Source organism: Salvia hispanica, chromosome 5 (assembly GCF_023119035.1).
Source record: "Salvia hispanica cultivar TCC Black 2014 chromosome 5, UniMelb_Shisp_WGS_1.0, whole genome shotgun sequence".
NCBI lineage: Eukaryota > Viridiplantae > Streptophyta > Magnoliopsida > Lamiales > Lamiaceae > Salvia > Salvia hispanica.
In genome coordinates, this window is record NC_062969.1 from 11,111,475 (window position 1) to 11,136,350 (window position 24,876).

The following is a 24,876-nucleotide window of genomic DNA, read 5'->3' on the forward strand; positions in this document are numbered from 1 at the left end:
CACCGAAGAAGAAGAAGGGCAAGGGCAAAAAGGTGGTAGGCGAGTCATCGCAGCCGGCTGATGACGACAGTGTACGGAGGAAGTGGACGGATGATGAGAACGTCGCGCTGTCCAAGGCTTGGGTGTCTGTTTGTGATGATCCCCTCGTTTCGAACAATCAGAGGATCGTCAACATGTGGGTTAAAATTGCAGCAACCTACAAGAGGAATTGCCCGCATGGGAAGGCATACAACGGGGAGGAGTGCCGGAAGGGGTGGGAGCGAATCAGGGCTGCGGTCTCCCGATTTGCGGGCTTGTACACCAACGCCCTCCGCATGATAGACCAGTGGCCAGACTGACGAGGACTGCAGGAAGATAGCGGAGAGAGCATTCCCCGTGCCGGGGTTGTATAAGGAATTCATCTACTGGAACTGCTATCTGGTGCTGATGGATTCCGAGAAGTTCCGGGCGGGTGTCGATGCTGGCTGGCCGAAGAAGCAGCGGCTGAACCTCGCCGGTGACCACAGCAGCAGCGGTGGCTCCCACGAGCTCCCCGACGATGTTTAGGAGTTCCCGACTCCTCTATCCTTCGCTCGCCGCACTCGCCCGGTTGGTCAGAGGAAGGCGCAACGGGCAATCACGGGAGGCGCCCGGGGGTCCGAGGAGGTCCAGTCGGCATCCCCCCCAGTGGTAAGTCACCAGCCGAGCTCGCCCGCATCGGTCGTCAAGCGACGCAGCTGAGAATGCATAAGATCATAGGTGAATGGAGGGCGGCAACTGACCCGTGGAGAAGAGGTTTCTTCATGACCTCCTCGAGAGTATGCGGGTCGATTTGGCGGGCGCCACGGCAGAGGCGGGGGGCTTAGATGCGGCCTCACATGCGGCAGATTTGGGGTCCCGGGTAGCGGCGAGGACGGCGAGGAGTAGAGTAAGGCGAGGGCTCGTGTGTGGAAGCTCAGTTTTTTTTATTATGTAATTTTTTTCAATTAATGTAATTTTTTTTATTTAAATGAAATTAATGAATTTTCTCGTATATGTGTCGTAAATTTAATTATGTATTTTGTGTTTAATTTCGTAAATTTAGTTGTTTTTTAATTTTGATTGTTGTGGCTAGTTTATTGCTTGTCCAGTTGCTTGTCCTGATGATGTGGCAGGAGGAATTATAATGCTAATGATGTGGCAGGAGGAGTTTGTGTCTAGACTCTAGCCTATGGCTAGCCTAAACGCACTGTGGATGCTCTAAGACTCTTATCTATCTTATTTTGTCACCTATTTTACTCTCTCTCTCTAATTTAACTATATGATTTTTCTAAAACGAATGCAGAAAATATAATGACTCAACTACCGCGGAATTGAGGGAGTAATTAATTGTGCCACAAAACAAGATACTTAGATACATTTAATTTAATTTGTATGGTTAATCGAAATGAATAAATAAACAACATAAGAAAAAGACAACTCAGCAGATCCGCGCGCTTTGGATTGGGCTCTTCTACGGCCCAATGTTTAAAACTAAGGCCCTTGAGAAGCTTCTCGAGAATCATCAGCAGCTCATCCTCTATATAAGCATTGCTGAGATTGAGAAGATTGAAACTATTCCAATCTGGGTGTCGACCGTCTGTCTCTGGTATGATCTGCATGCCTTTGCCACACCTTTACTACTTACGATTTTGATCATAATGCTTTTAACTTATGTTGCAATTAGCAATTGATTCAAGGTGAATTGAATTTGTTGTCAATTGACAGCTTAACAGATGGAGTAATTTTTTAGCTGTTTTTTGAGTTCTTTATCCGTTTCGATTAGTTTTTCCATAGGCATCATCATGTGCTTAGTTTTTTGATGCAAATATATATTAATTCGATCATAATGTGTTTGTGGTCAGTTAATTGACTCTTACACGGATAAATTTTTAGCTGTTTTTTTCCTTCTTTTATTCTTTTTGATTGGATTATTGATGCATAGTACATGGAGCCCCAGCCCCAAATCAGGATTCGTTTTTTTTAGACCGATTTGTGATTCTGTATTTTACATTTTATACGGTATATTAGCGGATGATACATGGTTTTGAGGTTGTTTTGTGCTTTTATGTGAATCAAGGTGACCGAAAAATGGGAAGAAGATACAGCAGAAGTCCATCTCCTAGAGGTTACAGAAGGGGATACCGAAGCCCTAGCCCAAGGGGTCGTTACCGAAGCCGTGGGAGAGACCTCCCAACTAGTCTGCTCGTTCGCAATCTTCGCCATGATTGCAGGTGTGATTGCTCTCTCATGCTCAATTTCGATCTTTCTAGATTTGCTGAATGAATTTGCAAGATTTTGATCATGTATGTATTTGCATATTGTGAATTTTCTGTGGGATTTGGCTATGTACATATGTCATCCTTCCCAACTTTGTTGTTTATATACTTGCAGGACTGAAGATCTCCGTGGTCCGTTTGGCGAATTTGGTCCGCTTAAGGACATTTACTTACCACGTGACTATTACACAGGGTGAGCATTTATGTTATGTAATCTCAATAGTTTTATGAGAAACTTGTTACTTTCTTATTTGAAAGTGATGATGAAGTAGTTAAGAGGTCAAGATCGTCTTAATGAGCTTGAAGATTCAAGCAAGGTTGAGTATGTATTCAATTATGACAGAAGTTCAAGTCTTGAAGAAGTTCTATTCTTGACTCTTGAAGGAATTCAAGTATTTACCTTGCTTTTAAAAGGTCAGAATGTTAATTGCTTGTCGATGCTCACATGGGTGAGCTCACAATTTTGATTATGTTAGCTTTTGAATGCATAGTTGAAAGTTGCAATTAGCTACCAAGGTGTTCATTTGCGGATCATATTCATCTTTATGTCATGTGCAGGCAGCCACGTGGATTTGGTTTTGTGCAATATGTTGACCCAGATGATGCTGCCGAGGCCAAGTATCATATGGATGGTCAGTCACTTCTTGGGCGCGAGTTGACGGTTGTGTTTGCTGAGGAAAACAGGAAAAAGCCATCAGAGATGAGGTCTCGTGAGCGTATCAGGTCAGTGGGCTTCCAGCTTCCTAGTTTCCGATCTCTCCATATATGATTTGCATCCTGATTTCACATAATGCCATTGTAGCAGATCATCCAGTCGTTACTCCAGGTCACCTCGCCACAGAGGTTCTTACTCCCCGTCACCACGCTATCGCCGTACCTACTCCCAAAGTCCCAGTCCTAGTCCTGGCTATTATTCCACTCCTTCAAGGGGCAGACACCGCTCCAGGTATGCAATTCTTTGGAACATTGGCAACTATATGTTGTACTCTGTTACTCTATATTTATTAATGATCATTTTAGCAATGAAAGCTCGTTTTCTTGTGTATATAGATCCATCTCGCCTCGTGGGAAAAGCTACAGAGAGAGATCCTATTCCAGGTCTCCCTACGAAAGCAGGAGCCAGAGCCGGAGTCCGGTCAGAAGTAGGAGCTGGAGCCCAGAGGGCTACTGATGTTATTGTCTCTGATATATGGTTATATTTCCCCAGCTAATGTGGGAGCTATTTAAGAACATCTTCTGACTTCTTGGTAATGGGTGTTGAGTGGGGGTAGTAGTTGGATAAATATAGTTGCTTCTCATCTCTCTCTTATTGTATTTTATATGTTCTCTTGTAATGGGATTTCCAAGTGTAATGTCTATTGGTATTACGATTTCCCATTCTGTGGTGAAACTTGGCTTTCAATTCAATGTTGAAATTTGGAATCTTGGGAGTATTTAGTTTGAAAACCATTTTTTGCCTATTTTCCGAGTCCTCCATCTTAATTTAAAAGAGACTTTCATTTCACCATTCTTAGGTGTTCTGTCAAATCATGGCTACATGACCGATTGATCACATCCAATCTTCCTGCCATGAAGTCTGATTACCCGACGAAATCTATCGTTGTTCAAAATGCGCATGAATGAATATCTCAAAGGTTTCAATTGTCGCCCACTGTTAAAAGGCTTCGACTTTAGAAAAGAATTAACCAAAGCTACAACATTTGTACGTCGTTGAGGTTCTCATGCATGCTCATAAAAGCTCGCACTTAGAGCCCACTTTGAAAGAGATAACCTATATACTGCCACAAATTATGCGATATTTATAATAACACGTCGAAGTATAACGGAGGAGAGGGTCTCATGTCATGATGTCGATATTTTGATGAAGGCGCTCAACATTTTTGAGCAAGAGAAGAATAAGTCAGCAGTGCACCACTGCCAAAAGTGGTCGGACAATGAGATTCAAAGCTCCAAGCGGCCACCTTATCTGTCTGATACACAACAAGTAATGAAGTTGAGCATGTTCCAAGCGATGATGCATGTGAGAGATTTGATGGCGCACGATCAAACAAAAGACATCTAAGCATAAGAGGAAACGACGACCTCAAAGCTGTGGCATCGGAAAATAATTGATGGCATGGCGATTGAAATTAAAACACTCAATAAGAATGTTTTGTGAAGTTTGAAATAAAGAAAATAATTGTTCTGATAATTTTTTAAATGTATTGTGATACATTGATAAATTGATGATCTCTTAGTTTTATTAATTTTAATTATGTAATTTTCAGCTTTAAATTTTTTCTACCTTTAATTGTTTAATTTTTTGATTATATAATTAAAATTTTGGTTATACTAATTAATAAGAAAGTATTAGAAATATAAGAAATGAATGTAGGAGCACAAACGGAGTACTCATGTTTTATCAATAACTAGTATCACCCACGTGCGTTGCACGACATATTTTATTTTTCTCGTGGTAACTAAAATGAGAAACGATATAATTATATGCAATTTCGTGCTATGCACAGTCAATTTTATTTTCTTCAAAATATGAAATATTTATTTTAAATAAAAAAATATTATTATGTAGGTCTACAATTGTAAATTTATTATAAACATATACTCACAATAATACATTTGATAAAAGTAGTAAATATTATTAGTATATAAACATTACTTATTCTTAAGAAATCTATATATTTTATAAAAAAAAAATACTCCATTATTTAGTAGTCGAGCTTCATTTCATTGCAATATAGTGACCATATACACTAAAAATCCAAACCTTGAAACCTAAATCCTAAACCCTTAACTTTATAATATACTCATCATGACTAACAAATGAGTCAAATATCAATAAAAATTTTCCTCTGTCTCAATTTTACTTTGTTGATCACTTATCTATTTTGAGGGTATTAGATCTGTATTCGATATCTTACACTGGGTCGGCCTACTTAATAATATTTACTGAGAGTAGAGGTTTTTTTTACCTTAATCTTGTCTGTAAATCTGTTTATATGCTCATATCAAGAAAGTGTTTTACAATAAAGCTATGTGAACGGTAAACAAAAAAAATCATGCTTGCATCCATCCAAGCATCTATTCACCCAATGATATTATTTATTGGAGCCGAAGTAGTGTTTTGTTAAAGCTAGACTTGTAAAAAAAAGTTTAAATATTAACTAACATCAGCTAAACAGAAAATGATCCTCCTAATAGAATTTAAAAGTGATAGTTTCATTATGATATAATTTAAAAATAGTTCTAATGTCACCAAATTATTTCTCACAACTTTAAAATTTAAAATGGTCTTAGATGTACTACTTTTTTTAGTTACTAATTTCGTCTTCATATACTACGATTTTTAAAATAAATAAGTATATCTGTATATAACGTTTTATTTATAAATACTACGATTTTTAAAATAAATAAGTGTATATAACTTTTTAAATAAATAAGTATATCTTGCTATGAGAATTTGTAAGTTTATAACATTGTATTAAATACGTACGTCAAACTATACTTTGCAAGTTTGGGTACATAATATTTTTAGTAGATACACAAAAATTTGTTGTATCCAAAAAGAAGATTAAAAAAACAATTAGAAGAGGAATGAAAATATTTATAAAGGGGAGTTTTGGGGGTATTTATGAAATTACCAAGAGAAATTACGAGGAGTATTTATGGAATTACAATTTAAAAATATATAATTTAGATACTATAATATAGCCATTTAAGAATGAAAACTATAATAATAAGTCAAGGCGTTTTCCATTCATGTGCATAAATAAATGACGTGAGTTATGGAATGTGATCATGGTAGCCCTCTGGCTTTTCAACTCTTATAACCTTAAAATTGTTGTGTTTACATTTAAATTATGGAATCATTCTAGTAAATTGTACGTAGTAAATTTATGAGAATTACTCAATTAATATTCTATTTAAATAAACTACTTTATTGTTGGAACAGCGAGAAACAATTTATTTTCAGTAGTAACACATATTCACAATTAACATTTTTTTTCAAGTGAAGTATATTGATGTCACACAGAACTCTACAAATTCTTCTAAAACTTTTTGTCACTTTTACTCTTTTCTAATTATCAAAAAGTTAAATATTAAAACTTTTTCGCTTTCTCAATTTTAATAAAAAATTAGTACTACTAATAGATTGCGTAAAGATGAACATTGTTTAGGGATGTCCCAATTCTCTTAAGAATGTTAAAATATTTAGATAAAATTCTCTAACCATATACAAATGATGCTCTAGCTATTACAATCGTAAAAAAAACAATCATAAGAGGAATGAAAATTACAATGAAAATATTAAAAAAAATACAAACTGTAAGTTGAGTCGAGGAAAGTCATCTTTCCACAAGACAAATTATGTTGTGCTAAGGCTCTCGAATTGACGTATTATCTCCAAAAATAAAACGACTTCCTCCTAGCATGTAGAAACACCTCAGACTCGCTACGCACTGAAAAAATTGATGGAACTATGAAAATCAAGCAATACAACTCCTTATAAAATACGCAATGTTGAGCACTTGAGAAATGAGGGAGGATGCTTTTAGTGATGTGTATTCCATATATAACTCCAAGCCTTTTATAGGCATAAAAATAAGAATATAGAAAGGCAGACCTTTAACAATGAAATTAAGATAATTAAGGTTATAAGAGTTGAAAAGCCAAAGGGCTACCATGATCACATTCCATAACTCACGTCATTTAGAGCATCCGCAGCGGTGCTCAACCCGTTGTTCGTCCATCCGTGCCGCTGAGCACCAAGCCGTCCGTCCGCCGATGGAGCTTGTCCGTCCGTGCCAGCGGCACGGCGCTGCTCTTAGCTAAGAGCACGTCCGTGCCGCTGAGCACAATTACGTGGCAGCTTCTGATTGGCCAATGGCATAGCCGTTGGCAATTTCGGTTTTTTATTTTTTATTTTTTAAAAATTCGAAATTTATTTTAAAAAATATTTTTAAATAAAAAAAAATATTTTCCCACTTCCCAAAAAAATATATTCGTTTTCTACCCACTTTTAATTTATTTTTCAATTTTTTTTCCAAAATTCACATTTTCATCTATAAATACCCCCACTCCAACACAAAAAAAATCACATTCTCATCTATTATCTATACTATCATCATCTACATTCTCTCATCTTTTTCCTCATACTCTATCATCTAAATTCCCACCACACTACACAATGTCCGGCTCCGGCGATCACCCCTCCGGCAATCGCGGTTGGAACCACGATTGGTTCGACTCCGAGGCCGGATATAGTCCGGAAACCCAATTTACGGCCCCTCCTCAAACCCAAGGTTCGCAAGCTCCGGGTGGCTACCGTCCTTACCCGGTGCACGACCTAAACGCCCCCGGGTTCGGGTGGGCACCCGAACCCGGATCGGGAGGGAGCAGCAGCTCTACTCCTACTCCTACTTCTGGTCCTACTCCTCCTGTTCGTGGCACCCGCATCCCGTACACTCCGGGTGAGATGATGGCGATGTTCAAAGCCTACTTGGCAGTCTCCGAAGATCCGGACGTCGGCACGAACCAAACCGGGGAAACTTATTGGTGGCGCATCACTCGCCTCTACAATGAAACCCGGCCGGAGGGAACCATATATCGCAATGATAGTATGGTTCGCAATTGCATGTTCAGATGCAACGAGGCAATCGGGAAGTTCCAGGGGGATTTACCTCCAGGGAAGAGCGGTCGGCGGGGAGCGGCACGAACGAGCTCGACATCATCAGTGCCGCCTTGGCGACCTAGCAACGGGAGGAGTTCAATCCGTTCAAGTACCTCGATTGTTGGCGGGAGGGGCACCTACATCCGAAGTATAGGGGCGGCATAGTAGCATCGTCCTCCAGCTCCTCCAGTAGAACGGTCGAGGTCGGTAGCTCTATCCTCCTCCGATGATGTGGCTACCCAGCTTGCCGGAACTAACTTGGGTAGCCCCGACGCTGGCCCGAGCGGTTCCCGCCGGCCGGTCGGAAGGAAGAAGGCGACGACCACCCGCCGCCGCGCCCCGACTCCATCCGCCGCCGCCCCCGCTCCCTTTGTGCCTCCTCCACCCCCGAACAACTCGTTGTGGGCCATCTTGAGTCAACTCCATATGACCGATACGTCTCACATGACTCCGGAACAACTTGCAACACATGAGCAATTGATACGGGGTCTCAAGAGGCAATTGGGGTTAGAGGAATAGTCTTCCACGTTTGTAATTTTTAATTTGTAGGATTTTAATTATGTATTTTTTATTTTAATTATGTATTTTTATTTTTAGTATTTTAATTATGTAATTTGTATTTTTTAGGATTTTAATTATGTAATTTTTATTTTATAATGTATTTTTATAATGTAGAAATGGTTTTAATAATTGGAGTATTTAAATTGAATAATAGAATGGTGGGACCCTTGAGCTTGTCCTTAGCTAAGAGCACGGATGTGGGTGTTGTGCTCTTAGCTAAGGACAAGGAATAAAAGTGGGTTCGGGCCCACCTCCGTGCTCTTAGCTAAGAGCACGGATGGGGATGCTCTTATTTATGCACATGAATGGAAAACGCCTTAACTTATTATTATAGTTTTCATTCTTAAATGGCTATATTATAGTATCTAAATTATATATTTAAATTTAAATTGTAATTTCATAATACTCCCGTAATTTCTCTTGTTAATTCCATAAATACCTCAAAAACTCCCCCTTTGTATATGTATAGATGGATGCATAATGTTTTGTAAAATTAAAGTGTCGCCATAGTCTGTTAAATGTAAGCTAAAAATGTGTAAATTTCTGGATATTTTTATTAAAAATACTAAGGTGTATTTCGAGCTTCTTCACCGACTCACGAGTTAGTTCACCAAACCAAGAATAGAAAAATGTCCCGCTTACTCCGTTACAGCCGTCAGGCTTTCGATCCCAAAACCCTCCACCACCGCCGCGCCGGACCTCAGCCGTTCCTCTCATCCTTCTCCAATTCCGCCACTGAATCGGCCGTCCCTGCCTCCGAACCGAAGCCGCCTCCTTACATTCCGCCTCTCATTGGCATCCAGCTCACCAAGCATGCGGGCCGCGGCGCGTTTGCGCTACAGCGTATCGCCTCCGGTGAGGTCCTCCATTCCGCCAGACCTATTCTCGCGCACCCGTCCCTTTCCATGATCAACTGCGTTTGCTATTACTGTCTCAGGCGCCTCCCGAAACGGGGCGGCATTGCCGAAACTGATCACACGGTGTCGTTTTGCAGTGAACAGTGTGAACAAACTTCCAAGGTAATCTCTCACCATCATACGCTCGACGTCCGATTCTGTGTATTTAGTAGCATTCAGGATGGAATTTTGCTTATAGGTAAATTGATTGGTGCCAGGGTTTGTAAATTGTTCTCCTAATTGCTCTCAATTTGGAAATACTGAGTTCAAGCTTAATCAATATGTCATTTTATCCACAATTTCTCTCTAACAACACTGCAGAACATGTAGATCAGTGCCCTAATTGCGCATCCTTTTTCTGATTTACAGCTGATTACTATGCTTCATCCACATCTCTGTTTTGAATACTTTGATCAATTCTTAGATTGTTGTTTGTTCTGTATCGTGACTCCACTCACTTATAATCTTTGTTTCATGGCATCAGAAGTTTTACGATGTTGAGAAGCAGATAGACTGGTCGAGATTTCATGAATACTGCCGGTATTAATTTCTCTGTTAGCTCTTTATCAAAGACATGATGAACTCGATATTCACTGTTGCTTCTGCTGCAGACAGAAGGGTCTAAAATATCCTCTTATTGTGAAGAGATTTGCCTGTCAAGTTATCGCGGGTAACATTCCTACTGACATTTTGGAATTACTCCAAGGGGAGGATTTGTCTGATAGAGCTCATCTGGTAGGATTCTCTAGTTCCACTTATTGCTTTCTTAAACTTAAGGAGAATGTCTACCTTATAAATCTTTAAACTGGAGGAGGTGATATATATGTCTATGATGTGTACTCATGTATTTTATCTGTTCTTCACCTGAACATCCCTCTTATGTAGAGTTTTAAAACCTAGATTTAATGGCCTTACAAGGTTACAACCAGACTGCCAGCAATAAAAGAAAATCTCAGGAAACCTTGTGTGTTTTTAACAAAATTTTGGATCCTCACTTAACTAGATGGCTATTATTGGTTGGGTTTCTCTGTATCATGGTTCATGGACTTTTATCCATTCCCAGTCAATTATGTTTAAGGAAATTAAACTAAGTGCAGCCATTTCTTAAGCAAGTTTTGTCTAAATCCAATAAAAAGAGCATGGCTTGGTGTTCCTACAATTAAAACTGACTCAAACCTGATTTAGCTATAGTCATGAACTTATGTTTTATTCCAATCTTTATGTGATGGTTTTCAGATAAAAGAGGAATTTGCCCTGCTGAGGAGTACTCTGGAAGATGCAGATATACAGGTTGAGAGGCAGAAGAAGAAGAACATGGATGAAGGGAAGGGCCCAATTGTTGATGGAGAGGCGGAGGAGCCGCTGTCATGTATCCTCGTGAACTGAATTTGGAGACTCTTTGCACTTTGCCCCCCTTTTCTGATTACTATGCCTGCATGTGAACTCATATGTTGTTTCTTTTGACCTGATATGATAGTTCTGACTGAAGAATGGTATACTGATGTTTTGGGACGAATACGCATCAATGCCTTTCGTGTTGAACTGCCTGTACAGTCACATGAAGATCTCCTGTCTTCAGCAGCAGCAACTGTAGAAGGAGAAGCTGCTGTTGGAAATGCCATGTATATGCTTCCATCCTTTTACAACCATTCTTGTGGTAATATCTCTTGCTTCATGGAAAGTCCAGTGCTTGCACGTTTTTGACTCTTAACACTACTTAACTTCCATTATTTGGAAGCTAAGACCCCTAAAAGAAATTAGGTTTTATTTCAATAATTAAGAATTCTAGCTGTAGCTAATGGCTTGTGATAATCTGCAAAAGAGCAGCGATAGCATTAGCAATTTCACAGATCAGTGAGTGTATCATTTTTCCTTTCATTGCAGAACCTAATGTAAATATTGTATGGAGCGACAGTGCAGAAGGAAAGATGGTGGCTCTCCGTGACATTGAAAAAGGTCCTTTCTTTGAACCAAGTGTTGTGCTCGATTTATTTCAATTCTTCATAGCTTTTGCTGGAGTGTGTTATGCTCTGAGGAGGTTCTGCATGATAGCTCTAGTTCTCGGTGTCTCATGATTCTATATTATTTCTAGGATGGCCTAATCTGATTCTCTGTGAAAGATTACTTGGCAGAATTTTTACCCTTTCTATAAAAGCATGCTAACTTGAAGAGATTGAAAAAGGCTTTCCCTTGAATAGGTTTCCTTCAACATTTTTTCTCAAATTACGTGAAGTGTTGAAAAATATGTCTCATCTCATCTAGATTATCAAGCACGCAATAACCTTTTTTTCCTTAACAAAAGAAGTCCTAGTTAGGTGATTAGGTTGCATATCTTCTTTGTGAAACTAAGATTAATTCAGAGCACTAAGATGGTGCTTCCATCCCACACCCCTTTTAACTATCAATTAACGGCCCTTTAAATCTTGTGAAGTAATGTCCGGAAATGAACGTAACATCACTAGAGGTTAAGTGCATGTCATGACATTGCAGCGGAAGAGGTACGGATATGCTACCTTGATGCCAGCATGGGTTATGAGGCTCGGGCAAAAATCCTGTACGGAGGATATGGTTTTGTATGTGACTGCCCCAGATGTGTTGCAAAGGAGTGAAGTCTACTGCAGAGAGTAGCAGGGAAAGGGAAACTTTCCATATTCGAGACGTCCATCTATTAATTGGTGAGCTTTTGTAGCTCTCTTGGTGGAATATATGAAACAGCTAGGCAAGTTTTTATCTCAATTATGAGTTTAGCGGCCAAATATTGCAAAAAAAAGTTTGGGAACCTTATGTTGTGATTCATCATTTTGATTTATTAGATAATCAGTTCATGAGCTTAGTAGATTGATGTGGAATTAAATCGGTTTGTATTAAATCATGCTTATATAGGATTATTCTGTTTTTTCTTATGTATATATGGAGTTATACTCCGTGTACAATGTATGTCACAATTCCAAATCACATTTCCTTATCCAAAGAGATGTGTATAGATTTCTTGATATCTTTTACACGCATGTATTGCCCGCAAACGTGAAACCAGCAATTTACAACAAACTTTCACAAATTTCAAATGTCTTAAAAATAATATTACAATCCTCAGTATTTTCTAGTTTGTACATCCTTCATCCAACATGATTAAAGATGAGGAATTTGCAATGACTACCCTATTAGTAGCAATGTAATTTTGCTGAGATTGAAAATTCAAGTCAGGACCTCACACCCTTTATTCTGGTTTTACTCGTGAAATATTTTGGTGTGTGAGACGTAAAAGAGAAATAATAAAAATAATCAACTTTCCACCAAATCAGTCATTTCCAAGTAAACGTGTGTGAAGAGGGGGTGGCAAAAAGAGAGCCTTCTTGTTATCCTCCTAATTCTCATCTCCACACTCCTTAAAATCATTAACAATTCATCAATTTCATTCACACCCCTCTTTTATCTAACCAAACTCACATCTTAAATAATAGTTTGTTGCAAGAAAAAATAAGGGTAAAAAAAAGAAGAGTAGCTAACTTTGCAAACCTACCATTTCTCAACAAAAGAACTTCATCTCACCTTGCATTCTTTTTTACTAATTTTCACCTGTGCAACAATGGAGGCTTTCTCTCTGAATTCCTCCATCTCCTATGGAGTTAAAGCTTCCAACTTCAACCACAGGCGGCTTTTGACAGGCAGGCGGAGAAGCATGGTTTGCTGCCAAACTGGTAGCCATGCCATCAAGTCTACTGGGATCTCTTCGGTTCTCACAGAGACGTCGTCGGCTTTGATCAGCCAAGATCATGGGCCTGCGTTGATGGAAACCGGGAGCCTAGTCTTGAGCCCCAATGGCAAGGATGAAGGTATCGGCATTGTCAAATTTCTAAGAGGGAAGACCTTCCTCATCACTGGTGCAACTGGATTTCTTGGCAAAGGTATTGTTTCCTTACCTTCTCAGATTCTCAGAAACGTCATTTAATTCCTCCTGTTGTCCCTTGCATGAATTTTCAGTTCTCATCGAGAAAATGCTGCGAACGGCTCCTGATGTTCATAAGATATTTGTTCTGATCAAAGCCAAGAGCAAAGAAGCTGGAGCAGAGAGATTGAAAAACGAAGTACGGAGAGCTTTGCTTTCATATATATGTATCTCTCTCTTAGACTTCTTTTTCCTGCCTAAGCTTCTGAGATGTGTGTCTGTTGTAGATCATCAACACCGAGCTGTTCAAGAATTTGAAACAAATTCATGGAAAATCATATCAAGCTTTCATGTTGAGTAAGTTAATTCCTGTGGTTGGGAATGTATGCGAAACTAATCTCGGATTAGACGAAGATGCAGCTGAGTTCATGACTAGAGAGGTTGATGTAATCATAAATTCTGCAGCAAATACCACTTTTGATGAAAGGTTATGAAATCCATACTAGTTGTTGTTCTCATCTAATTATAGGGTTATTGATGATTTTTCAAGTAAATGATTTGATGATCTCAGGTATGATACAGCCCTTGACATAAACACAGGCGGTCCGACTCGACTCATGAGCTTTGCGAAACAATGCCTGAAACTGAAGCTCTTCGTACAAGTATCGACAGGCAAGTAAAGAGTAGCTTAAACAATGTTATAAAATGTCTAACCTAAGAGTATCCAACTTCTAACTAACTTCCTAAACTCATTCTAGCCTGTCTAAACTTAAACATGTTTTTTTTTTATATTCGTAACAGCTTATGTAAATGGACAAAGGCAAGGCAGAATCATGGAAAAGCCTTTCTGCAAAGGTGAAACTATAGCAGGTGAAACCATTAACGGAAATCATCAAATCTTACTTCCCAAATTGAGCGTTGAAGATGAAATAAAGATAGTTGTGGAAGCAAAGAAAACTCTTGGAAATGATTCACTGCTTCAGGCAATGAAAGAATTAGGACTGCAGAGGTAATCTCAATTTATTCATGAAATATTAAAATCTCGTCAATACATTCCTAATAAGATAACGAAAACATGTGTGCTCTATCCAGGGCTAAGAAATTTGGATGGCAAGATACATACGTATTCACAAAGGCTATGGGAGAAATGATGATAGATAATTTAAGGGGTGATGTACCAGTAGTTGTGATTAGACCCAGCGTCATCGAGAGCACGCACAAAGAACCATTCCCTGGATGGATGGAAGGAAACAGGTAAGTCTGATGAATACTTCTTCAAGTTTTTCATTTTAGTTTTTAATGTTTACTAAAAGACATACATGGCCACCAGAATGATGGATCCGATCATATTGCAATACGGAAAGGGGCAGCTCACTGGATTCCTTGTTGACCCCAATGGAGTTCTTGACGTAGTAAGTAGCCATGCTAAAGTTGATAAAAGTATATTTATATCTTAGTAGTTTCCCTCAAAGAAGTCGAAATATCTTACCTGTTTGGAACTTCAAGTCCGGTAACTGAAAAAATGACTTGCTTTAGGTTCCAGCGGATATGGTTGTTAACGCGACCTTAGCAGCAATGGCGAAGCACGGGGAAGTTGGGAAACCAGAGTGTAGCATCTATCAGGTTGCATCGTCTGTTGTCAACCCATTAGTTTTCCGGGACCTAGCCAAACTGCTCCACGAGCACTTCAGTTCCTCACCTGTCATGGATTCCACTGGGACTCCAGTTCATGTTCCAAAAATGAAGCTATTCAGTTCTATGGACGATTTCTCTGATCACTTGTGGAAGGATGCAATCAATAGAACCGGATTAGGAGCTCTGACCAATCTTGAGGGGAAGTTGTCCCAAAAGCTTGAATTCATCTGCAGAAAATCAGTGGAACAAGCAAAGTATCTAGCAAGTATCTATGAATCATACACATTCTACGGCGGAAGGTAAAATCAACTAAGTCTAGATGTTATACTGTGTTACTCTGATGCTGGATGATAATAAGAATAAACAATGTGTAAAATGGCAGGTTCGACAACAGAAATACCCAAAGATTGATGGGATGCATGTCGAAGGAAGAGAGACAACAGTTTGGATTTGAAGTCGAGAACATCAACTGGAAAGACTACATCATTAACGTGCACATTCCGGGGTTAAGGAGGCATGTCATGAAGGGAAGAGGCAACAGTTAATGCAGCTTCCGTCGAACAAAAGACTTATCATTAATTTCTGTAGCCAACTGTAAAAGAGTGTTTTCTTTTTCTTTATTTCTATTCATGTTTTATGCAATATCCACAAAGAGGAGGCCAGCAATTTGCCAGTTCATAAAATATTTATAGAACAGTCACACATCCGTCTAGGATAAATTGTACTAATACATGCTTCAGTTTCTGCATTTCTGCCAAGACAATGGAATAATCACTGTTTTACAAGCTCAATATCGTTTTAGTACCACGTAAGCTTTAGGCTTTGCCCATTCAATGAACAATGAATATAGCACCCTGAATATGCATGCTGATAAAATAACCCACCAAATTTCTAGAAAAATAATGCTTTCACTAGATTATCAGGTAGGGAGTAGTCCCTGCAAACAAACTGTTACCAAAATCGTAGTTCAACAAGAATACATCAACTTTGATTGAGAGAAGATGGACAAGCCAATGTTAGGTATTCAAATTTCTAGTGAAAACAGGTGAAAATATCATGATAATACAAAAGCAAGAAAAATAAACAGAATGCACCTTGGCTCTTGTTGATGGAGAATTCAGAACGATCAACTTCTCTTACGTATATGCCACAGATCTTCAGATGAAAGAGAGATTCCACAACAATAGGTTCCAAAAGTTTGATGCTAAACATAATATCAACTTCCACAGTAATGGATCATAAATGACAACAAAATTTGGAGATGTTTCTATACAATAAGAATATAGCAGTGCCAATATTTTTGATATACCCATACAGCCTAGTTAACCATCCACCACCACCCCTACCAGGGGAACCCAAAGAACAAATAAAGTAGAACGATGATAAACTAATATACATTGGTATTATGGTGTCACAATCCAATGTGAAGGAACATTGAAGGAACAAGATCAACAACAGACCAGGCAAGACCAGCATACTGAAGGAGCCTGATGCCAGTATCAACATCGAATGACGTCTGCTTTGAGAACATTTTCTGGAGATAACCTGACTGCTTCAATGCATCAGATTTCTTATGGGTTCCATTTAAGGTAGGTATATAGCTTGTCGATCTAACTGGGATTCCCAAAGTATTTGAAATAATTGGAAGAATCCATTTGGCAAGAGCCTTGCTACAGAACTTCACGAGAAGGATGGTCGGGATTCCTAGTAGTAGTCTACCCACAAAGGCAGGAAGCATAAGCTGAGGGGAGAAAACACGAGCAACATCCTCATGGTGAAACTGATGGAACGTCTGGTGGATTCCAATCACCTGGATCATACAATTTCATGTTAACGATCCTAGCAAAAAGACTCAGGAGTTGATATTATAACATGCATTGAACAAAACTCTTACTAGAAATAGGAACACCGCACTTACAATACCAAGGGAAACTCCATTGAAGGCAGTGTGATACTCAAAACTTGGTGTTGGAACTTCGGGAGTTGGGTATGCAAAGAGTAACAAGAAGCATAGAGCAGCCCAGAAAGATACAACTGCACAGGGCGAGACTTAGTTCTCAATAAACAACGTGGAAAGCATTGGTGCATCATCCAAGGCCCAAGCAGTAACCTTACAACCTAATGTCTATTAGAATTATCATTTCTCTACATGTTCTGCCCTATTTCCATTAACTGACCCAACTTTTGATAATTAGGTGATACATGCTCCAGCATCTAGCAATTTATCTGATGTTGTTATACTCTCTTTCATTTTTGCGAGGTTACACATTCTTGCTGTTCTTTTAAGCGACTACCAGTAATTTCCTCAAATCGACTGGTGGACATGCTCTGCAAAAGGGAACCATCACTCTTACCGTTTTGACCATAAACTACGAAATTATCTATGTATTCTGACACAGAGAGCCAAACTGCCAGGATTCCTAGTCCCAAAGCCAGACCACCAATGATGTCGATCAAGCTGTGCATTCCAAGGTATATCCTTCCTGTCAAACATAAATGTTAAGAGTGTGAACTTAAAAGAATGCAAAACATGGTCCCTAAGACTATAATTTTTGCATGTATTTCACATTGTTTGACATTACAACGAGCACCTATCTATATATACATAAATAGTTAATAGAAGGAAATCTCTCCAAAAGATGTTCTGATCTATCATTGAAAGTCATTCATGATGTTCAACTAAAAGAACCATTACAATTTAATTTGTAATTTTTCACGCTAAAAAAAACTCACCAAAACCGATGAGACCAACAACAAGACAAGCCATGATGATTCCAGCCACTCTAATAGAGAGATCATTACTTTCAGTATAGTCAAGAATGTAGTGTAAAAGGTACCTGTATAAACACCCAATAAGATTAGCCAGCAGAGGATAGCCAATCTATGAGGCATTGGCATGTCAACGTGTAAAATTAACTTTTTGATCAAAGTAAACAGTTTGCTACATATTTAAGAATCAGAACATATCCTTTTCTTCTTTTTTCTAAGTTAGCATCGGGGCAATTTAAATGACATATATACTTAGGAAACAAATGCAAGAAAACCTCAATACCCTGATAGACAGACAGTATTAAGAGTGTGAGACGAAGGTAATCCGTATTCCATTGCATTATCTTCCTCATCTTTGGTGGCTGTTACTCTTCTGACAGGTGGAGATCGGGGTCTAGGCGCTGAAACCACATCCTATAAGCCCGTAATCATAAATTGAATCAGAAACAGCCCCACAAACGATAGAAGGCACATCTAACTTCATGGATAACAAAAGAAGTTACCTTTATGCAGTTTCCTGTATAGTCACAGAAAGCTATCAAGAGAGTCATTTGCCTAGCCAATTTGCAATGCCCAGTCTATATATAACACAGAACTAAAAGCATTAGCCCCCAAAAGGAACTTTTCACACAAAACCAAACAGATAAACACATCCTTGCATATGAACGGGCGTGAGAGAGCTTACCCAGAAAAGGAGGGGAAGAAAGGCGGTATAAAAAGGCACCGAAACAACACAAGATAACCCAGAAAAAAATGCATCCCAACATCTGTGCTGGTTTTCTGCAAAAGCCCATAAAAAACCACTCAAAAATATAATCTTTAGACATATTTCTTCAAGAAAAACACATCACAGATAACAAACCTGAATCTTGATAATAATGGGAGTTCCAGAAATCACACGTTGACAGACCCATGGCTGTGTGCAAGATCTGAGCTTTTGAGTCACCTTCAATTTTGAAGAAATCATAATCCAAAGTGCTATTCCACATAATGAAATCACTTGCCACCCTGTTGTTATGCTCTCCATCTCTCTCTCTTTTTCTCCTCAATACACTATGTTGCTCAGTACAAAGAGAGTGAGATTGAACAATAAAAGACGAATGAATCAATGATCCTGACGAAATTTCAAAGTGGCACAGAATTGTCAGCATTTGAGATTCTATACGGTGGACTTAGGACCATGATATTCATTCTTTTTGTAATTATTACTACAAGTATTTTAATTTTCCCCTTCCAATAATGGCTATATTTTTTCTTTTAACACTGTTGCCTGGTGCTAGCTGTCAGATGGGCAAGTGTACTGAACCACATGAATTTAAGAAGACAAATGAAAAAAAAAATTCATTTGCATAAATTGCATCATCAATAATCAACAATATTAATTTCATGGTTTTCCATTCCTAGCTTGTGTGGTAATTCTAGATTAATGATTGATACGTTGCGAAATAAATATTACTCCATGGTCCAAAAAATTTACCACTTATTTTTATTTTTATTCATCTTTAAAAATTTGTAACGTTTGAATAATGTATATTTGCAAGCTGATACGTGGAGTACAATACACTTTTTTTCTCATGTCTTTACTTTCTTTCTTATGTCTTGAATCTTATTGCATGGAAAATGTGCTACAACCTAATTTTTGAAAGAGTGAACTACATAAACGGTACCTGATCTTTCACTTTCGCACATAAATGGTACCTGATCTTTATTTTATATCGTTTTTGGTACCCCATGACAAAAATAACCCTAAGTACTAAATATGTGATTTTTTTGTTATGGAGGATATTTTTAGAAATTTCAATCAAATAGAACCAAATATGTAATTTTTTTTTCCTTTTTTATTTCTTTTTTTTAGTTTATTCTTCTTTCTTTTCTCTTCATTTTCTTCTTTTTTTTAGTATTTTATCTTCCTTTCTTCTTTTTTTTTTCCCTTAGTTTATGTATCCTCTGTTTCTTCTTTCTTTTTAGTGTTTTATACATACATCTAATTGCATTCATAATATAAATCAATAACAAAATAACTAATTAAATTAATTATTTAAAGTAATTATATTATTTATACTCGTTTTAAGGTTGAAACACCTAACTAAAAATATTCAACTCTTTATCATTATGAATACAATTCACAATTTTAAATTTTGACTAAGACTATATTGATTAGTTATTAATTTTAATAAAATAATAATTATTACTCCCTCCGTCCCCTCCGTCCCATTTTAGGAGTCTCAGTCACTTATCTACATTATTTTCTCTCTTACTTTACCATTTCTCCACTTTAACTATTTATTATGCTTTTTACAAAACGGGTGTGCAAAAGTGACTGGGTCTCCTAAAGTGGACGGAAGGAGTATTTATTAATTATTACTAGTTTTTACTATTATAATAGTAATATTATTATAATAATTAAATATAATTATAACTATAATTATAATTAAATATATATTTAAAAATAAATTAATTATTAATTTATAACATCAAATTAATAATATTAATATTGATTAATTATAATAGTACTACAAATAGTGAGAAGAATGAGAGAATGTATCATAATATCACTTTTGGTACTAGTTTTGTCAATGCCCAAAATACCATTTATGACATAAATGGAAAAATGAATTTATTTAGAGAGTATTTTGGGATGAAAATTACATCAGGTACCAAAAATGTGATTAATAGATACCAAAAATGATATAAAATAAAGATTAGGTACCATTTATGTGCGAAAATGAAAGATCGGGTACCGTTTACGTAATTCACTCTTTTTGAAATAATTTAATATCCACGACAGGTATGCAATAACACTTTTCTTTATTTGTGTTATGTGTTTAAAAAATGTGTCACAACCTATTTTTTGCAATAAATTAATATTCAAACCTACACTAATTACTGTAGTAATAAAAACAATAAGACCATCTATAATAAGCACTCCCTACTAACATAATCACTTCATCAATCTCCTCAATTTTAATTTTTAAAGCAAAAGACTCTAGGAAGTGTGACATCCGTCACCACCGTGTCCTAGACCATCTTTGAGCCCAAATGTTAAACTTTGACCTTTTACTCTCAAAATTCTTTATTAAACACATTTGATTCTTAAATCCTATTTTATTGATAAACAAAATATTTCAGAAGAAATCTCAACTTGTTGGTGATAAGAGCTGGAGTATTAAAGAATTTTGATACTAGTAGTAGTATATTTTATACCATTATTTAAGATGAGGATAAAAGGGGGAATTTACGAGAATGCCTTGAATAGTCTAAAAAGATAAGTTAATAAGAAAGAAAAATAACAAGAGACACATAAAAGAAAATTGAGGAGTGAGAAAAATGAAGTAAGCGAATAAGTTGGAAAGACATACTACGACGAAAGCAATTTGGATATGCTAGTTGTTATAAAGAATTAAAGATAGTTCAAGTAGAAAAAAAGAAATAATCAAAGGTTTTAGATAATGAGAAAAGATAAATGTATTACGTGTTCATAACAAACTTAAAATTTTAAAAATTAGTTGAATTTAATTAAAAATTGGATTTGTTATCTATTGTATTAGTATGTAGTAATAAGACGGAATAGATATAGGAAATTTATGTCAAATCCTTTCATCTTGTTTCAAATTAATTATATAATATTTAGTAAAAATATATTTTTTCTTAAATTTATAAATATTTAAATTAAAATTTCAATTTTTTTTCTAAAGCGTTGCAAAATTATTAGTATGGAATTTATTTTATATTGATTAATGTTTATAAATCGATTTTTAACGTAAATTGTTAAAAAAAGTTTGATTATGTACGTTTATCACTAATATTAAACTAAAGCCTGTTTTGTAAGCCTATTTTGTTGAGGGCGTGTAATAAGTGTCGAGATTCCGTCTTGCAAGCACACTACGCTTAAATTTCTCCATCGTCATGCCAACACACTTAACAAGACTATGATAAACATTGCTAATATTTTGATTTGAGAATATATACTTACTCATGAACACTTGATAGTGAGTGACATAAATTGCACTATATAGAGCATGATTCGACCGAGTCAAGTAAACTAGAAACGTCGAACGGACTCTATAGCATGACTCAACCCAGTTGATCATTCGGAATGCAAAAAAATTAGAGATAGATAGTCTTATCTTTAGATCCAAATATTTTCTCAATCTTGGATGGAGTTCATACAACTCCTTTTTTTTATCATCAATAGCCATTTCCAAGAATATGCATGCTGAGCTAAAGCAAAGAGAGCACAATAATACATAATTTCATTCTATTTCATATATTATCATTATGCAGTGGCAGAGCCAGAAATTTTACGATGGGGGGTCCAAATTTATGTTAGTAGTCTTTCATCCGACAAAATTTGTCATATTTTGACTCGACACCACAAAAAAGATAGTGCAATTTTAATAAATATAATGGAAAGTGAGTTGAAAAATGGAATGAAATATGAGTTTTAATTTTATATAGTACTCCCTCCGTCCCAAGGTTGATGTCACACTTAGGAGATGACACGAGATTTTAGGAAATATTATTTTATGTATTAAGTGGTAAGAGAAAATATAATTTTATAATTGATGCGAGAGAGAATTTTTTCCAAAAGAAGAAATGTGACATCTTTTGTGAGACAAACTAAAAAGGAAAGTGTGACATCTATTATGGGACGGAGGGAGTATTATTTTTATAATAATATGTGAGTGTGAATATAAAATATGAGTAAAAATGAGCTAGTGGAATGCGAGAAAGAAATGAATAGTGAAAAAAGAGGTAAAAGATGACATCATAAATATACATTGAGACAAAGTCAATTTGAAATTTAATTTTTACTCTTAAAATGTTAAAATTATTAATCGACGTATATCTAAAAAAATTACTACTATGTGTCAATGTATAAATTAATATTGGTGTGCGTTAAATTCATCACTTCAAATTATAACTTTTAAAATAGAAGAAAAAAAATATATACAATTAATTACTATAAAAAAACTACTCCCTCCGTCCCGGTTTAGCAGTCCCATTGACTTTTCTGCCATTTTTTTTGTAAAAATGATAAAAAATAGTTAAAGTAGAGAAAAGGTAAAGTAAGAGAGACAATAATGTAGATAAGACTCTTCTCTATATTATTCTCTCTCTTAATTTACCATTTTTCCTCTTTAACTATTTTTTATCATTTTTATAAAAAAAGGACAAAAAAGTCAATGGGACTGCTAAAGCGGGACGGAGGGAGTAATAAACAACCCCAAGAGGAATCAAACTCGGGCCTGTAACAAAGAAGGTGACTTATATATAAGCTACCAACTGCACCAGCTATGTACTTGTAATTCCTTGAATACATATACTCCCTCCGTCCCATAAAAGTTAAGTCGTATTCCTTTTTAGTCCGTCCCAACAAAGTTGAGTCATTTTCTTTTTTAACTAAAGACAAAATATCTAATCAGTCTTACTTTATTCCATTATTTACTTTACTCTCTCTATTTTTCCTACTTTTTTCATTTCTCCTATTTGTTTAATATAAATTCTTAATCTCCGTGCCCAAAAGTTTTGTCTCAACTTTTATGGGACGGAGGGAGTAGTATATATAGTACACTTCGAAATGTTGAGGGGCCCAAGGGCCTCCTAGGCCCCACCGTGGCTCCGCCAGTGCCATTATGCATCCTTTATGTTTCTGATTTTAGGAAGGTCAAGAAGTTGCAACCAGATCCAATTATACGAGTTGTATTTTGTAATTAATTTATTTTTGTATTCTTAAGAATGATGTTATCATTATCATTGTTTACGAATTATAGGAATTCTAAGTTTTTTTTTTTGTCTAATTTAAGCTTTCGTCCAATTATTCCTACTCAAGGTGGGTTGCGACTTCACATTGTCTATGCATTTATGCGTAGACCTAAGAGATGCGCAATGTTACATGATCGAGAATAATTGATCAAATCAAACAACTTGTTAAAGAATTTGAGAACACAGTTTATAAGGACATTGATCTAATTTTTTATTTTTGGAGTTATATTGGTTAGTACTAGGGGTGGGAATATGGATATCGGGTATTGGGTTTACTCGTATCCGATCCGATATCCACCTGGTATTGGATACCCAATATCCAATTTTATGGGATTGAGTATGAGATTGAATATTGAAAATTAAGATAAATCGGGTATTGGATAATCCGAATGGGTATCAGATATTACCCGAATATCCAATTTATTATTTAAAGCATTTTTTTAAAGTATGTTTAAAGCTGGGTTAATTTATTTACTAATTACAACTTACTAGGTTAACTTTCTCAAAACTTATAAAAGTAAGTCAATCTTCTTACTCTAGGTCACGACGTCTCCAAACTCTCAAATTTTACGTATTGCATAACCAACTCATGTGGTTTTTATATCTAGTTAATGAGTATTTTGACTTTTGAATTATATTATTGGTTGCGTCTACAATTTAATTAAAGCGTAACTTCTATTATTTTACTTACATATTGCATAACCAATCCCCATTAATATAATCATATACTTTAAAATAAAAGTGACCCATTTTTTTTATAGTTTCATACTAAAAAATAAATGCAACATTAAAGATATTAGTCAATTTAAATATTTCTATATTTATATTAATATACAAAATTTAAATTTTTTTATTAGTTATCAACACATGTACTGAGTCGGGTATTTGGGTACCCGATACGTTGGATATGGATACTCGGGGCGGGTATTGGAGTACCCGAAAATATATCGGGTCGGGTTTTGGATAGATATTTAGATGATTTTTGGGTTTGGGTATCCAGTTTTTTCGGGTCGGGTATCCATGGATACCCGTATTCCCACCCCTAGTTAGTACCTCCCTCCGTCCTATAATAGATGTCACATTTTTCTTTTTAATTTGTCCTATAAAAAATGTCACATTCCATTTTTGAAAAATGTTCCCTCTCATATTAATATAAAATTATATTTTATCTCCATTTAACACACAAAACAAAATCTTCTAAAATTCTATGCCGTCGTGTAAATGTGACATTTTTTATAGGACGGTGGAGTATTAGATTGGGTCGTGAGTCGTAACATGTCTTACGTTTACTAGCGATCGTCTTAGAAATGTTGAAAATTAGCTAAATACTATTGAAATAAAAAGTTAATACTCCTATAAGATAGACTTAGCTAATCTACAAATGTTAATATATGAAGGGAAGTACCACCCACGTTTTTT

At 36.4% G+C, this 24,876-nt stretch overlaps 4 protein-coding genes and 1 long non-coding RNA gene across 8 annotated transcripts; 3 read left to right on the plus strand and 2 right to left on the minus strand.

Annotated features, from left to right (window-relative positions):
• Positions 1-1,534: 1,534 nt before the first annotated feature.
• On the plus strand, positions 1,535-3,666 carry LOC125186911 (serine/arginine-rich SC35-like splicing factor SCL33). 2 transcript variants are annotated; one of them, XM_048083397.1, is made up of 6 exons: positions 1,535-1,606; positions 2,078-2,231; positions 2,392-2,469; positions 2,835-2,999; positions 3,079-3,222; positions 3,327-3,666. In XM_048083397.1, the coding sequence occupies exons 2-6, from the start codon at positions 2,089-2,091 to the stop codon at positions 3,445-3,447; spliced, it is 651 nt and encodes a 216-aa protein (XP_047939354.1). In that variant the 5' UTR covers positions 1,535-1,606; positions 2,078-2,088; the 3' UTR covers positions 3,448-3,666. The 2 variants fall into 2 exon arrangements, with proteins under 2 accessions (XP_047939354.1, XP_047939355.1); XM_048083398.1 differs by having other exon boundaries at positions 3,082-3,222.
• Positions 3,667-9,082: 5,416 nt separating this feature from the next.
• On the plus strand, positions 9,083-12,394 carry LOC125191215 (histone-lysine N-methyltransferase ATXR4). Of its 2 annotated transcripts, XM_048088725.1 has the most exons (7): positions 9,086-9,524; positions 9,886-9,941; positions 10,013-10,136; positions 10,638-10,770; positions 10,879-11,058; positions 11,286-11,357; positions 11,892-12,394. In XM_048088725.1, the coding sequence occupies exons 1-7, from the start codon at positions 9,135-9,137 to the stop codon at positions 12,008-12,010; spliced, it is 1,074 nt and encodes a 357-aa protein (XP_047944682.1). In that variant the 5' UTR covers positions 9,086-9,134; the 3' UTR covers positions 12,011-12,394. The 2 variants fall into 2 exon arrangements, with proteins under 2 accessions (XP_047944684.1, XP_047944682.1); XM_048088727.1 differs by lacking the exon at positions 11,892-12,394 and having other exon boundaries at positions 9,083-9,524; positions 10,879-11,023; positions 11,286-11,350.
• Positions 12,395-12,879: 485 nt separating this feature from the next.
• LOC125191216 lies at positions 12,880-14,917 on the minus strand. Its single transcript, XR_007171066.1, has 3 exons — positions 14,777-14,917; positions 14,607-14,712; positions 12,880-14,519 (listed from the first exon to the last, which is right to left on the minus strand). It is a non-coding gene; the product is annotated as an uncharacterized LOC125191216 (long non-coding RNA).
• Positions 12,988-15,650, plus strand: LOC125191213 (fatty acyl-CoA reductase 2, chloroplastic). The gene is made up of 9 exons (XM_048088722.1): positions 12,988-13,306; positions 13,383-13,486; positions 13,575-13,774; positions 13,859-13,959; positions 14,089-14,296; positions 14,380-14,541; positions 14,618-14,699; positions 14,824-15,221; positions 15,305-15,650. Exons 1-9 carry the CDS (start codon positions 12,988-12,990, stop codon positions 15,465-15,467), a joined length of 1,737 nt encoding a protein of 578 aa, XP_047944679.1. The 3' UTR covers positions 15,468-15,650.
• A 483-nt stretch (positions 15,651-16,133) lies between these two features.
• On the minus strand, positions 16,134-18,901 carry LOC125191214 (lipid phosphate phosphatase delta-like). Of its 2 annotated transcripts, none has more exons than XM_048088724.1 (8): positions 18,550-18,901; positions 18,377-18,468; positions 18,195-18,269; positions 17,975-18,105; positions 17,656-17,759; positions 17,277-17,405; positions 16,841-16,956; positions 16,134-16,732 (listed from the first exon to the last, which is right to left on the minus strand). In XM_048088724.1, exons 1-8 carry the CDS (start codon positions 18,716-18,718, stop codon positions 16,334-16,336), a joined length of 1,215 nt encoding a protein of 404 aa, XP_047944681.1. In that variant the 5' UTR covers positions 18,719-18,901; the 3' UTR covers positions 16,134-16,333. The 2 variants fall into 2 exon arrangements, with proteins under 2 accessions (XP_047944681.1, XP_047944680.1); XM_048088723.1 differs by having other exon boundaries at positions 18,377-18,471; positions 18,554-18,898.
• Between the last annotated feature and the right edge of the window lie 5,975 nt (positions 18,902-24,876).

Coding starts and splice junctions, on each gene's coding strand:
- LOC125186911 (XM_048083397.1), top strand. CDS start 2,089: ATGGGAAGAAGATACAGCAGAAGTCCATCTCCTAGAGGTTACAGAAGG. Junction 3,000..3,078: donor AGGTCTCGTGAGCGTATCAG/GTCAGTGGGCTT, acceptor ATGCCATTGTAG/CAGATCATCCAGTCGTTACT. Junction 3,223..3,326: donor AGGGGCAGACACCGCTCCAG/GTATGCAATTCT, acceptor TTGTGTATATAG/ATCCATCTCGCCTCGTGGGA.
- LOC125191215 (XM_048088725.1), top strand. CDS start 9,135: ATGTCCCGCTTACTCCGTTACAGCCGTCAGGCTTTCGATCCCAAAACC. Junction 9,942..10,012: donor AGATTTCATGAATACTGCCG/GTATTAATTTCT, acceptor CTTCTGCTGCAG/ACAGAAGGGTCTAAAATATC. Junction 11,059..11,285: donor CTTTTACAACCATTCTTGTG/GTAATATCTCTT, acceptor CTTTCATTGCAG/AACCTAATGTAAATATTGTA.
- LOC125191213 (XM_048088722.1), top strand. CDS start 12,988: ATGGAGGCTTTCTCTCTGAATTCCTCCATCTCCTATGGAGTTAAAGCT. Junction 14,297..14,379: donor AAAGAATTAGGACTGCAGAG/GTAATCTCAATT, acceptor TGCTCTATCCAG/GGCTAAGAAATTTGGATGGC. Junction 15,222..15,304: donor TACACATTCTACGGCGGAAG/GTAAAATCAACT, acceptor GTAAAATGGCAG/GTTCGACAACAGAAATACCC.
- LOC125191214 (XM_048088723.1), bottom strand. CDS start 18,842: ATGCTGACAATTCTGTGCCACTTTGAAATTTCGTCAGGATCATTGATT. Junction 17,406..17,655: donor TGTTGGTCTCATCGGTTTTG/GTGAGTTTTTTT, acceptor TATGTTTGACAG/GAAGGATATACCTTGGAATG. Junction 16,733..16,840: donor ATGGAGTTTCCCTTGGTATT/GTAAGTGCGGTG, acceptor TGTATGATCCAG/GTGATTGGAATCCACCAGAC.